A 13384-nucleotide genomic window follows, 5' to 3' on the forward strand; every position below is an offset into this window, starting at 1 on the left:
ACAAAATAAACGGACTTGTTGTCATTCCAAACGGCACTCGGCACATTCGGAAAACCTTAAAGCCTAAACTATTGTCACTATCGTCGTAAGAATGATCAAACCACAAGAACCTTAAAAAATTTCTATCTTCACTATCAATTTGAATTTGGTGAAAAGCCTTCTCTATGTCTGCACAAAATGCAACTTTATGTACGCGAAATTTTAAAATTATATCCAACAAGTTAGGATTTAAATTAGGGCCTGATATCAAACATTCATTTAACGATTTAGCTCCTTCAGACTTAGAAGAGGCATCATAAACTATTCTTATTCTTGTTGTTACTTTTCCTTCACGTATAACGGGCCTATGAGGCATATAATAACAGTTAGGTTCATTTTCAACAAACTTACATTGTTCAACAATCCCCCTTTCAACTTGTTCTCTAATTATATTATCATATTCATTATATAGGAAATCATTTCCCTTTAATTTATGCTTTAGTCCTAAAAATCGTTGTTTAGCAACGGAAAAATTATCAGCGAGTTGTGATTTATTGTCCTTACAAAAGAGTTTTGTTTCGTACCTGCCGTTATTAAATTTTAAATTGTCGTTAAAATGCTTAATAGTATCCAAATCAGTTTCCGAAAATGTTTTGTTTTCATTTTCAATTCCTATCGAATCCAATTTCCAAAATGACTGCAAATCAAATGTGTTTCCTTCAACGGCAGATAAAAACAACGCATTAATTCGAGTATTATTATTTTTTACTTTACCCATCACTGTGTATCCAAATATGGTCGGTACTATAAAAAAACCATCATTTATCATTGAATTACTTCCTGTTTGTATATACCAGAAATGCTCCGCGCCAAGCAGAATATTTATGTTCTCATTAACGGGACTTGTATCCGAAAGTTCCAAACCCTTTTTAGTCATAAATTCTTTAATGTTTTGACATGTTGATGGCGCCTGGAATTCTATTGATGATATTAATTCTATCCCTATAGCTTCTACAACAAGGCAGCGATCATCGTTTTTATTTTTTATTTTTAGACTATATACATCAAATTCTTGCGAGTTACCGCGCTGATTTCCAAACAAATAAATTGTTAGAAATTCTTTTCTAATGATTTGCAATTCTAAATCGCGCGCTAACTTGTGGGTGATGAAGTTTCGTTCACTACCTGAATCAATTAATAATCTTACGATTCTCGATTTATTTTTGCTTTGAGCAATAACAGAACATGTCTGTAAAAGCACACTATTTTCAGGTTTTAGAGTGTTACAGTGGGAAGTAGATACTAAAGTTTTATTTTGCGTATCTGCGGAGTTAACATCTTCCATTTCTTTCGATTTCAAACGGCAGAAAAGTTTATTATGATTTTTGTCGTTACAATTTTCGCATGGTTGTATTTTTGAATGACAAAACGACCGCAAATGTGATCTCAGAAGGCATCTGTAACAGCGACCTTCATGTTTTAATTTCTTTCGTTTTTGTTCGTCGGAAAATTTCAAACATCCGGCAGATGTATGTTCGTTTGATTTGCAGAATATGCAAAACATTTTTACCGATGTGTTAAAAGCAGAAGCTTGTGATTTGACTTTATAATTTTTTAACCCTTGTTTAGGATTAACCCCTGTGTATTTATTACCTTTTGTGCTATTAATCAAATTACTTGCTTCTCGGCATTCAGTTTCTATTTTAATGAACTCTATTAATTCACTTACTTCTATATTTTTGTTAGATGTTCTTTTTCTATGGAATTCAAGAGCTAAATCTTCAGGTAACAATTTAAGAATTATTGGGTTCAATAACTGTCCGTATGAACCGCTAGTAACATCTAAACTACTTAAATTTCTAACGCAGATTTGTAACTGATCATAGAGCTTTCTTAACCCAAAAACATTTGAAGAACTTTTAACTGGTTCTAACTGTAACAACATCTGCATGAATTTTGATATAATAACATCTTTACGACCAAACCTCTCTTCTAAACTTTTAATACATAGATCATAATTTTCTTCAGATAAAGCATAACCAGAAACACAATTATATGCTGAACCAGATAATAAACTTTTCAAATATGTAAACTTATCTATTTTAGATAAACTTGGATTAGAATGAATAGCATTATCATACGAATTAAAGAATTCGAGCCATTTACTGGGATCACCAGCAAATTTTTCAATACTTAATTTAGGTAACTTTACTGAAGCACTACTTGTAACAACATTATTACCATTCAGAGTACTACTAATACTATTACTAGTTGTAATTATACTTCTTTCAACAACTTCATTACTGTTAATTTTCTTTACTTTACTAACAATCTTAGCTTTAAACGTTATAATTTTTTCATCATACTCTTCACATACAAGTAGTTCGTTATCATATTCTTTTTCATCAATTATGAGAGCATCGATCTTTGAGTCAAGAGTTTTAAGTTTCTCATGATATTCAATTAACAATTCATATGATGAATTTAAATCTTCTAGATGTTCTTTACTTAATTCTTCCGATAATAATTTCTCAAGTTTATTTAGAAGTGTAGTAACTTTACTACGTACAATAGCACGTTTCTTTTTCTCTTTTGCTAAATCATCCATTATGTTTCGTTTTCAAAGATCGATACCAAGAACAAATAAATCAAATTTCTTACCTTTCAAAAGGTAATTCCCCTTGTCCCGGGTTTCGGCACCAGAAAAATGTATGTTGTCTCTCTTCATGAGTCATAAATTCAAAGATCGTTTCGTTTCAGGAGTCAAGGTTGGGAGAGCATTAGAATTTCAAAGCAAAACTTCAAGATTTCTTAGAACATAGAAATAACATTTATTAACGATAAACTTATATTACTTATATTACTTCCGCCTATAGCGCCCATGAAACATAATCAAGCATCAAATAAATATGACATGCGTCATTCTTCATGTTCAAGCGTCAAGTGGTATATTTTTCATCGGCGCGCATCAAGAGCGCCACCTATCTACCAAAAAGACGGAACAATATCATTTGCGAATAAGAATAACCTGGCTATCAGGACCAAACAAAGCATATTGTTAATTTTAAAATTTTTACTATTACGTTAGCAGAATTAGTCTCAAAGCTATGTGTCAATGTAGGTGTTCTTATTTTATTAGCAAATTCATTAGATTTATGATCAAACTTCTTACAGCGAAATCATTTATTCACGTATACTTGCAAACGCATACATTTGAATTATGGCATTTATTTACACAACTAAAATACCTAATTTCAGTATTCTAAATATCATTTGGTTTTAGTATGGGTTTTATTTGTCTACATAGAATTTCATTACTGTCACTTTTAAATTTAGCAGATATTTGTAAGAACAGATTTATTTAATGGCTAAATCAGTAATTCCATTTACTACATGATGAACAACTGGATTTTCTCAGTATTACCTCTACTTGAAATTTAAGTTATGCGGAAAACGTATTCTTCACCTTTATTTCCACACATTTGCCGTTTAACTAATGTAGCATGCAGCGGAATTATCCTTCTTTTAAATTTACTCATCAAAGTCCTCTTAAATTTACTGCATGAGCGAGTACAGGATTCTCTCATGAAAAATTTGGCTTTCTAGGCAAGAAGTCATTTTCTAGAAATCAGCTTCTATAGGACAGAAAGTTTGAATAACTATGAAGCATCTCCAAAGCTTTTAGCATATTTGGAACGTAATTAAAAGCATCGTAATCATGTGAACGTTATATCACAAAATGTTGTAGAATATTTTAGAAATGGATTTAGAATCTCAACTAATAAGAACAACTAGTTTCATTCAATGTTTTGACATTACTCTGACATTTAGAAATGTTATTGAGTTCTACAATTTTATTTCTAAAAATTCGAGGAAAATATGTTTTATTTTTGTTATCAGGAGATGTAATTTTAGACTGATTTTATTTCTGCAATATTATTCAATCCATATCCTTATCACTTTCACATTCATCAATGATTAAATTATTTTTCAATAAACTGGGTATTATTCTTTTAATACGCCGTAATTTTGTATCATCGTATGTCATGCTTTAAAGATAATATACTGCTATTAATATACTGCTATTATATATACTGCTATTACTTTGTCTTAAATATATCATACTGTTATTATTTCGTTGGCAGCTGCGTAACCAATTTTGATTTCAAACATATTATTCTTAGTATAGAACAATTAAAACCAATAACTTACACAAGCGTTTTCTATCATTATGATCCCTCACTGACTTGAAATAAATATTAGTTTATGCACAACTCTAACTGAATTAACGCAATATAATCCTATATTACAACTAATTTTCTCAAAATCTTTCATTTCAAACTTGTGGTTCATTAAGCTTCTACAAAAAAGACACCAAATTAATCTCCTTTGTCACCTATCCTGAAAATTAAAGGCCAAATTAATCCCATCTATACTTTTATTTACGTAGATGATATAATTGCAATTACAGGGAATATAGACGAACATTATCGATCTGCACGATGGGGTTTCGCTTCTAAACGAAGCAGGGTTAAAAATAAATGCGTCAAAATGTTTATTTGCGGCCAAAGAACTTCGTTATTTAGGCTATAAGATATCTCAGAAAAAAATTGAGACAGAAAATGTAAACAGTTGCAATAAAAAAACTTACCCATCACCAAATACAGCAAGAAAGTTGTCCTCATTTTTGGGAACGTGTTCTTATTATAGAACATTTATCAGAGATTTTGCGCCAATAATCTGACTTTCTTTCTTTATAGTTTTAACAGCCTTTATTTTCTTTTCAAGACAACAAATATAGATAAATTTATCCTTTTTAATTTCTTAATTTTTTATGTTTCATTTGGGAATTAAAAATAACTTAAAATACTTTAATTAAATACATTTAAGCTTAGCACTATTGTAAATTATTGATACATCTCTCTATTTTGTAGCACCAAAAGCTTACTCAATATGTCAAGTTTAATTAATTTCTTAAAACTTTGCATTGGGCATTTATTCTATTTTAAATGCTTTTTGTTACAAAACTGTTTGTTACGATTCATTACATATGGTTGATTTAGATATTGTATGCTATTGAAATTTTTAATATTTTGTAAAAGGTTTCAATAGTTCAATAAAAGTTTTAAATTGCCTTTTTAATAGCAACAAACATGCAAATAGTTTTTAAGAAATAATAATTTATCTTCTTAGCTGTAAGAATTGTAATGATTCAAAGCAATGAAAAATTATAAAAACTGAGAAAACAAAACTCTTACTTTAACAGCCATTTACATGAACATAGACTGTCATAAAAATAAAAGTTTATATTATGCGTTCTGTAATGTGATATTAGTATGAAATTCACAAGATTGGTTTAGTAGTGTAGAAGAAATGGTTTAGTAGTGTAGAAGAAATATTTTAAACATTTTATCTCTAAAAGTTTGGAAACTTCTTTTCAAAGAACACAATAATGAAAACCTCTGTGATTTGCTTCCCAATTTTATATTTTTGATTTCTTATTCAAATAAATTAACTGAAATACTGAAGTGTAGATAAGTTATAGTTTATTGTTTCTGATGATTTATACTATTATATGAGTGAATTATGGCCAGATAATAAATACAAATTATCAAATGATAAAACGTTAATATGTCTGAAATTTAATTGGTTCTTTAATTTAATTCGGATTAGTTTTCCTTTATCTTTCCTTTTTTGATAAAATAAAGTTTATTTTCTGATAAAATCTATTTCCGGTATTAAAAATCTGAAAGATTACAAAAATTTTATTAAATTAAAATGTTTTGCAAATTTTATGAAATTGCTGTATATGATTATCAATGTAAATAATATTGTAATAATCAACGTAAACACACCAGTCTTTGTAAGTATCATTCTCGTTTTAGAGTTTGTTTAATTAAAAGAAAAAAAATTGATGCTATTTAGTGCGAAGTAAGATCGTCCTATTTATTAACACTAAAAACAAAAGAAATTTACTTTGCAATTAATAAAAAATTAAATTTTCTTCTGAAATTAATCAAAATATTTCGAAGGTCTATATTAGATTAAGCAAAGCATTTCATTCTTTCAGGAAATATCGATTCATCCCTAGCGTCATTTGAAGAAATACTGCGATTTGACCTGCTAATCTTAGAAACGTTATTGATAAATCCTGCAACTCAGTTGACCGGCATTAGCTTTATTTTCGATCTGAATGGGTTTTCTAACCAACAAATAGCATTGTTTACTCCAAGAAATCTGCGAATGTGCATGGATGTCTTTCAAGTAAGATTAAAACTGCTGTTTCATCCTCAATAATAAGCAGATAATTATCTCGTGAAATGAAAATTACCTAAACGTATTAAACTAGCTTTTAAAATTTTAAAATATGTCTTTAACTGTTACTGCATATATGAAATTTTTTATCACAGAAATCTGGTAGTACAAAAATTATGTTTGATTCTGTATGGGCAAAAATTTAATTACATTAAAAATAAGTTGTTGACTCCTAATATTATATCAATCTTATAACCAAAAAATGAAAATATTATTGCCCTTTCAAAAACCTATACATCAAAACTCTGTATAAAGATGCTTGAAATTACCATCGTCACAGAATTAATCACAAAGGAATTCTACGAGAATCAGTTAAATATTCTTCATTATCTGCAACTTATTCATTAGGCATAGGAAGATATTTCTGTGAAAACAAAGCAATCAGTCTTTGAAAATCTATAGCTTGGCTTTTCTACTTCCTTAGGTAAGATGATGTACTTAGAAATTAATAAAGCAGATGTAAAGAAGATGAACTCAGGAACAGAATGTCTAACTGACCACGGAGAAGCTGTAGGAGTTAAAATGGGATCATGAAAGAAATGAGAAAGAAAAACAAATGCCTTCAAATAATTAAGAAGATAGCAACAAAAATGAAAGTTAGAAAAGCGACGTAAGGAAAACACTTGCAAAACTGGTTAATATGTGGCATTCAAATCAAGCCGTTGTTTCTAAAACCACAGATATCTCAAAAAAATTCAGTGTGATAAATTATTTTAGAAAGGTGTGAAACGAACGCCAGGCTCAGTCTTCATTAGATATGTTTTTAAACCTTTTCCAAGCCCAGAGGATCAAAAGAATCAACTGATGACAACTATACGAAAATATAAAATCAGTCACAAGAAAAATTAATTTTTAAAATTTTAATTATTTTTTGAAAGACTTCATAAATAAAACTAATAACTTCTACATAAATTCAAACTATTTTTACTTTTTCCCAAAAGTTTTAAATCTAGAAGCGGATTAATTGATTTTCCATTAGATGATATATAAAACTGAGTTTCGAGATTTAAACCGCGAATGGAAATGAATTAAATTGGCGACACACAAAACATTTTTTGATTAACCTGCCGAACGGTTGCTCTGTTTGGATTCAAAAATTTGAAATGTGTAAAGTTCTTGTTTTGCGTTGACATTAGTTTTATGTAAAATAGCACATTTTTCATCATTTCCTGGTTTCGAGGTCATGAATAAGGTATTTTTGCTGTAAAACATTCCTTTAACTCATTTTTCGGTACAATGGCATCCATAAAATGCAAAAATTGAAACCTCATGGCCATGATGAAAACTTGTAGCTTTTTGCACTTTGGTGCCAAAATCTTCATATTTTTAAAGTAGTTTCTTGACCCTATAACTTAAATTATGTGTCTTTACTGCACAAAAAGGAAATGATAGTAATTAATTTATGCTAAAAGTATTAAATGAACTCAACATTTTTAGCAGCACTGGTTGCTTTTCCTAGAACAACATTTATTATTTGCTTAAATGTGCAATATTGCTCCGTATTAGTTTATTTCAATTTATGTCTTCCTCTCGAATTTATATTCCTGGGATAAGCATGTAGAAAAAAGCAATTTTTGTTTTCGTAGCTTCTCCTTTTGGAAAGCTACATTTTGGGTTACTGCCTATTGGGTAGGAAGATTGACTTAGCAACATTTTCTTCCAAAAGCTGAGAGAATTAGTGTCGGCGATTAAAATTCATAAAAGGCATCATAAAGGCAGTATGTAGCAAATGTCAAATTTGCATAACAGGAACTGCATGTTAGGATGTGAAAATCATTAGCATTCCAATGTATGCTCACAAAGTAGGCAGAGTAACACCATCTAAATTGTGTATAAATGGGAAACTGCACAGAAGGTTTCTCCTTAGTCAGGAACTCATATGCAAGAAAACAAGTGTCCGCACGGACAGTGTGACAACATCCACAGTGCCAGGATCTGTCAGCACTACGATCATTCTTGTAGCTTTCCTTGACGCTACAATAGAGACTGATGAGCCTACAGTGGTACGACGAACTACAATATTGGATACCATGCCCTCTTTTCAGACGAAACATTGCTCTGCGTACTGCATTTTGAGGGAAGAATCGGTAGGGGGAAGTCCTGAAGAGAACGATGGCAGCTTGCATTCGTTATTGTCATGCAGGTCCATTTTCATGCCGTGCTGGTACGGAGTGACACTTAGCTCTTGTTACTACAGTCGGTAACGTGAACATCTCTGATGTGTTAAGGTCAATGGATGTGTCCCATCTTCGAAGCCTGCGTGACTCCATTTTTCAACAAGATAATGCACTACCACGTATTGCCCGTATTGTTGAATTTCTGAATGTTTAAATTCAAAGTATTTTTGAAGAAGATTTTAGAAAGAGAAATGCTTACGAAAAATTATGCTTACGAAAGGTTAAATTTAATTTAAATTGGAATGCAACCTTAGAGGAGCAAGATATAAAACCACCAGAAGACAATCAAATAAAAATAATAACTGCAATATGAGAACTTCAAATTAAAGTCTTGCATCTCGAGAAGTTTGGCATTAAAGTTTCAAAACGTTAATACATTTTTAGAAATAAAAGTATAAAAGTCATAAGCTTAAAAGGAAATTTCAAAGGAAAGGTTTTTATTCTAAGCAAATTTCAGTTAACTCCTGAAACAATTTTATACTAAGCGGTTTCAATAGCCTACTAGTTTAAGAATTAGTCGTCTAGAAATTAAAGATATATAGCGTAAAATGTTCTGTTTTAGATTAAGCTGTTTAAAATGGTAAAGGCAAATAACAGACAAGTTACTGTTTCGTCATACAACAACGCTACGTGGAAGCTTATATATTTATTTAGCAAAGAAAATACATAGGTGTGCATGTATTTTAATAGATCGCTTGAGCACTAAGATTGTGGAAAGTTTTCTTCAAATATCACTTCTTTCTGTTTTGCCAGGACGTAAAATCCGGAAAATGAAAACTACTATCACGTCGAAGGAGTTTTCTTTGAACTGTTTTAAATATAGGCCATTGCTATAATAATTTCGAGGCACAGAAAGGCATTTTTATCATTGCAGATACCAATGCATGATTTACTTTATATTTTAAAAATTCTTTTACCAATAACATGATCTAATTCATGATTATGACGCCAATTATATGTATTTGTGAGTATTGCTAATCTTTGCATTTATTACATGCAGTTGTCATAAATGTCAATTCTATTCATGTTGAAATTTTCGGTAAGTACTAATGAAAAAGATTTCTACCTTTTTAATGAACATTAATTGCTTCGTTCGAGCTTCCCTATTAAAACATTGCGTCTGTAGACGAATTTATTTTGACTTTCATCATCGATTTGTGAATGAATCATTGCATAGTAGCATTAGGGTGCTCATAGACTTTCTTTCTTTCCACCATCGACGGAACAGCTGGCCCACTGGGTTAGGTGCTTTTCAGCCTGTTGGATCCCGTCGATGGAATTTTAAAAATACACGAATAAATATAAATAAAGAGCTTAGTACTGTGTCCTCCGGGGATTGGCCACGAAACGAGGAACATTGAAGTGAAAACCAGAACATGGAAAGAAGGTGCATGGTGGGGACTGCTGAGACTAAGCGGAACACATTTCACTATTATCGTACATGTTAGGCATACAGTTATATTAAGGATGTGCTATAAAAATCAGGTACAGATGTAAATATGACCAAATACATTGTAGGGTTTATATTTATTTTAACTAACATTTATTTTAAGTTTAAACTATCTTTCCTGTCAAGCCTTACTTTCCCCTGGAATTGCCAATGCCAGAGTATGTAAATTTTAGTGAACGCGCAAAGTATTCAAATTGTCAGCGGAAGTAATTTGAGTTAAATAGAAGGGAAACGAGTTCGAAAGTGTGCTTTCTTGCTTCACGAGCGTGGAGGTGGCTAGGTAGAAATTGAAGAACCAGGCGTTTCGGCCTGTGTGCTTGCCTCGGCAGATAGTTGAATCTTTCAACTTAATATTCAGAAGTTTGCTGAAATATCAGCGGTATCTTAGAACGCGGTGAGGTTAGTTACGTTTAGAGAGCCTCGTAGGTAGTAACTTGTTATTATTCATTTTTAGTTTCTTATCTTAATTTTACCGCCGGGTCGGCGTAGTTTGTGAGCGTCAAGAGCACGCATCGGTAATTTCTAAAGTTGAATAAAAAGGGATCTAAACCCTTCTCAAGACTTTGTGTACTTTCCAGTTCATAGCAGTCACCACTATTGTTCCGTGCAGGTTGGGGCCGCGCAACATTACATTGGCGCCCGAACACTTGTCGAACTGAAATGGCCGAAAACTGGATGAAAGCTTTTGGATAACAACAAGAAATGGCAAGCCAATTGGAAGGATTTGGATACCTGGTCCAGACGATAAGAGCGTCAATCAAGCAAAACGTCAATTTCGACGGAAAAAATTCGGTGGCGATATTTCTAGTAGGCCTCGAAAATCATTTCCAGCTTTACCCTGCGCCGGAAAGACAAAAAGTTGCCATTGCCCCATCTGCACTAAGAGGACAGGCTTCGCTATGGTGGAAGAATGTAGGTAAATTTTTATTAGGGAAATTCGGAGGCAAAACATATACATTTGAAAATTTCAAAAAATCGTTATTAAAGGCCTTCCCCATAGTGAAAGACCGAGCAAGGCTAGAAGCCGAAATATATAGTTTTTATCAACGGAATATAGAAGAGTTGACGGACTTTATTCTGCGAAAAATTAAGCTGACGGATATGCTGTATGGGAAGAAACCCGACGCGGAGATTATTGAAATAATCTTACCAAGATTGCTACCTGCTGTTCAAGATTACTTCGAAATTAGAAACCCAAGCACATTGCAGGAACTCTTCGAATTGGCGGTCAAGTTCCAAAATCGCAGAATAGTGGAAAAAGCTAGAAGGGCATCGTATTCTCAAAGTATCCGAAGGCAATCTTCAAATGAGCAGACCAGAAACGAAAATCGCTCTTATGGGGGAAAGAGCTATCAAGCTAACTCATCGAAGTTCGAAAGTCAAGGCCCAAAAAGGAAATTTGAAAACAACCGTCCGCGTACCCAGAAGGCAGAAGTTGAAAGGAAAGCTTTAAACGAGTAGAGGGGCCTGTGAAAGCGAGGGTCCAGACCCCGGAAGTTTTGAAAAAAACTCTCAAAAAGACACTTAAATACGGTCATCGTAAAAAACTCCCATCTACCGATTATACAAGTCCTGGTTGGCGATGTACCAGTAGAAGCGCTCATCGATACAGGAGCAGAAGGTAATTTTATGAGTGATACATTTTTCAAGAAGAATTTTAATAGGTTACGATTATTTAAAAATAAAAACACAGAAATTATAGCGGAGCAAGGAAAAACCTGTCAATGCATCGGGAAATTATCATTAAACATACAGGAAAAAGATGAAAGCCTCAAAGTATTAATTTTTGTAGTAAAAAATTTGCAAAATCCACTTATTTTAAGTATGGAGTTTTTAAAAGCCGCGAGGGCCAAACTGAATTTTCAGGACAGTTCTATTGTGCTGGAGATGGACCGGAGGGTGGTGGAACCAGTGGAGCAACCGCAAGTCGAACTTAGCCATTTGAATGACCATGAAAGTCAAGCCATCCAGCAAGTGGTGAGTACTTTTTGAAACTTGTTTTCAGAACGGCCTGGTAGCTGTCAAATAGTTACGCATGAGATACAGTTAACTGCCGACAAACCCTGTAGGACTAAACCTTACCGCTATGATAAACAAAAAGAGCAAATCATAGAAGAACATATTCAGAAAATGTTAAAGAACCAGATAATAACGCCCATAAATAGTGAGTACGCAAGTCCAGTCGTACTATGTAGGAAAAAGAACGAGTTTCCTCCTTCGCATAGAAGGGCTTGGAGGTTTGCTATCGATTACAGAAAACTTAATAGTGTTACTAAATTCCCAGTTTACCCTTTGCCGGTTATAGAGGAAATTATTAGAAAGATTAAATCTGCGAGATATATGACTACTTTGGACTTAACGTCTGGCTACTATCAAATAGCTATGAGACCCGAAGACATACATAAAACCGCATTTATAACAAAATCGGGCACTTATGCATTTTTACGCATGCCCTTTGGGTTGTGTGGGGCCCCGTCAACATTCCAGAGAGCTATGGACATTGTTCTAAAGCCTGTCCTAGGAAAATCGACTTTAATCTATCTAGATGATATAATTATAACGAGTAGTACGTTGGAACAACATATTAAAGACCTAGAAAAAGTTTTTAAATTATTAAAAGAGGCCGGTCTTACAATTAACGCCTCAAAATGCAAGTTCGCAACTAAAGAACTTAAATATCTGGGTTATAAAATTTCGCAAAAGGGTATAGAAACTCAAGATTCAAAAATAAAAGCCATCAAGAATTTCCCACCTCCCAACACCGCCAAGAAACTTTCTTCTTTCCTTGGGTTATGTTCTTATTATCGGTCATTCATAAAAGATTTTGCTAATATTGTTGAACCCTTGTTAGTAATTAAAAGAAAGAAAAGTAAATTCACGTGGACAGCAGAAGCAAATACCGCATTTGAAAGGTTAAAAGAAGCGCTCATCAATGCCCCTGTTTTGAAATTCCCGGAGGGGGACGAAAACTTGGAAATTGCAGCAGATGCGTCGGACTATGCTGTAGGTGCTGTTCTCATGCAAAATGGCCATCCTTTGGCATTTTTAGTAAAACGTTGAACCCTACGCAAAGGAATTATACAGCTACAGAGAGAGAAACATTAGCCGTATTAATGGCTGTACACAAATTTCGAGTTTATTTCGGCAAAGCGCCAGTAACAGTCTTTTCGGATCATGCGGCTGTTGGTAGACTTTACTCGGGGAAAAACCTAATGTCCAAGTTAATAAAGATGGGCTTTAAAACTCCAAGAATATAATCTAATAATCAAATATAAACCGGGTAAGGAAAACAATGTAGGTGACGCACTTTCTCGTATAAAACTGGACGATGAAGGAAATGAACTCAAATGCGCTGTGTTTACTTCAAAAATTTTAGATTCTAGAGAAACAATTATTGCTGAATTGAAAGCTGATCCTGAATTTGGAAATATCTATGCATATTTGAAAGACCCCGAAAGCTTTG

General features: G+C 32.8%; 1 protein-coding gene across 2 annotated transcripts in view; it reads left to right on the forward strand.

The window, feature by feature from the left end:
• LOC118199240 (retinaldehyde-binding protein 1-like) overlaps nt 1-13384 on the forward strand; it is a 41055-nt gene that overhangs the window by 12868 nt on the left and 14803 nt on the right. For both annotated transcript variants that reach the window (XM_035371042.2, XM_035371041.2), the window contains exon 4: nt 6050-6243. In XM_035371042.2, coding sequence (XP_035226933.1) covers nt 6050-6243 — 194 coding nt within the window. The remainder of the gene's footprint in view (nt 1-6049; nt 6244-13384) is intronic.

The sequence above is a fragment of the Stegodyphus dumicola genome, chromosome 9 (genome assembly GCF_044657685.1).
Source record: "Stegodyphus dumicola isolate Sdum_Otavi_A_Nest chromosome 9, ASM4465768v1".
NCBI classification, from domain to species: Eukaryota; Metazoa; Arthropoda; class Arachnida; order Araneae; family Eresidae; genus Stegodyphus; species Stegodyphus dumicola.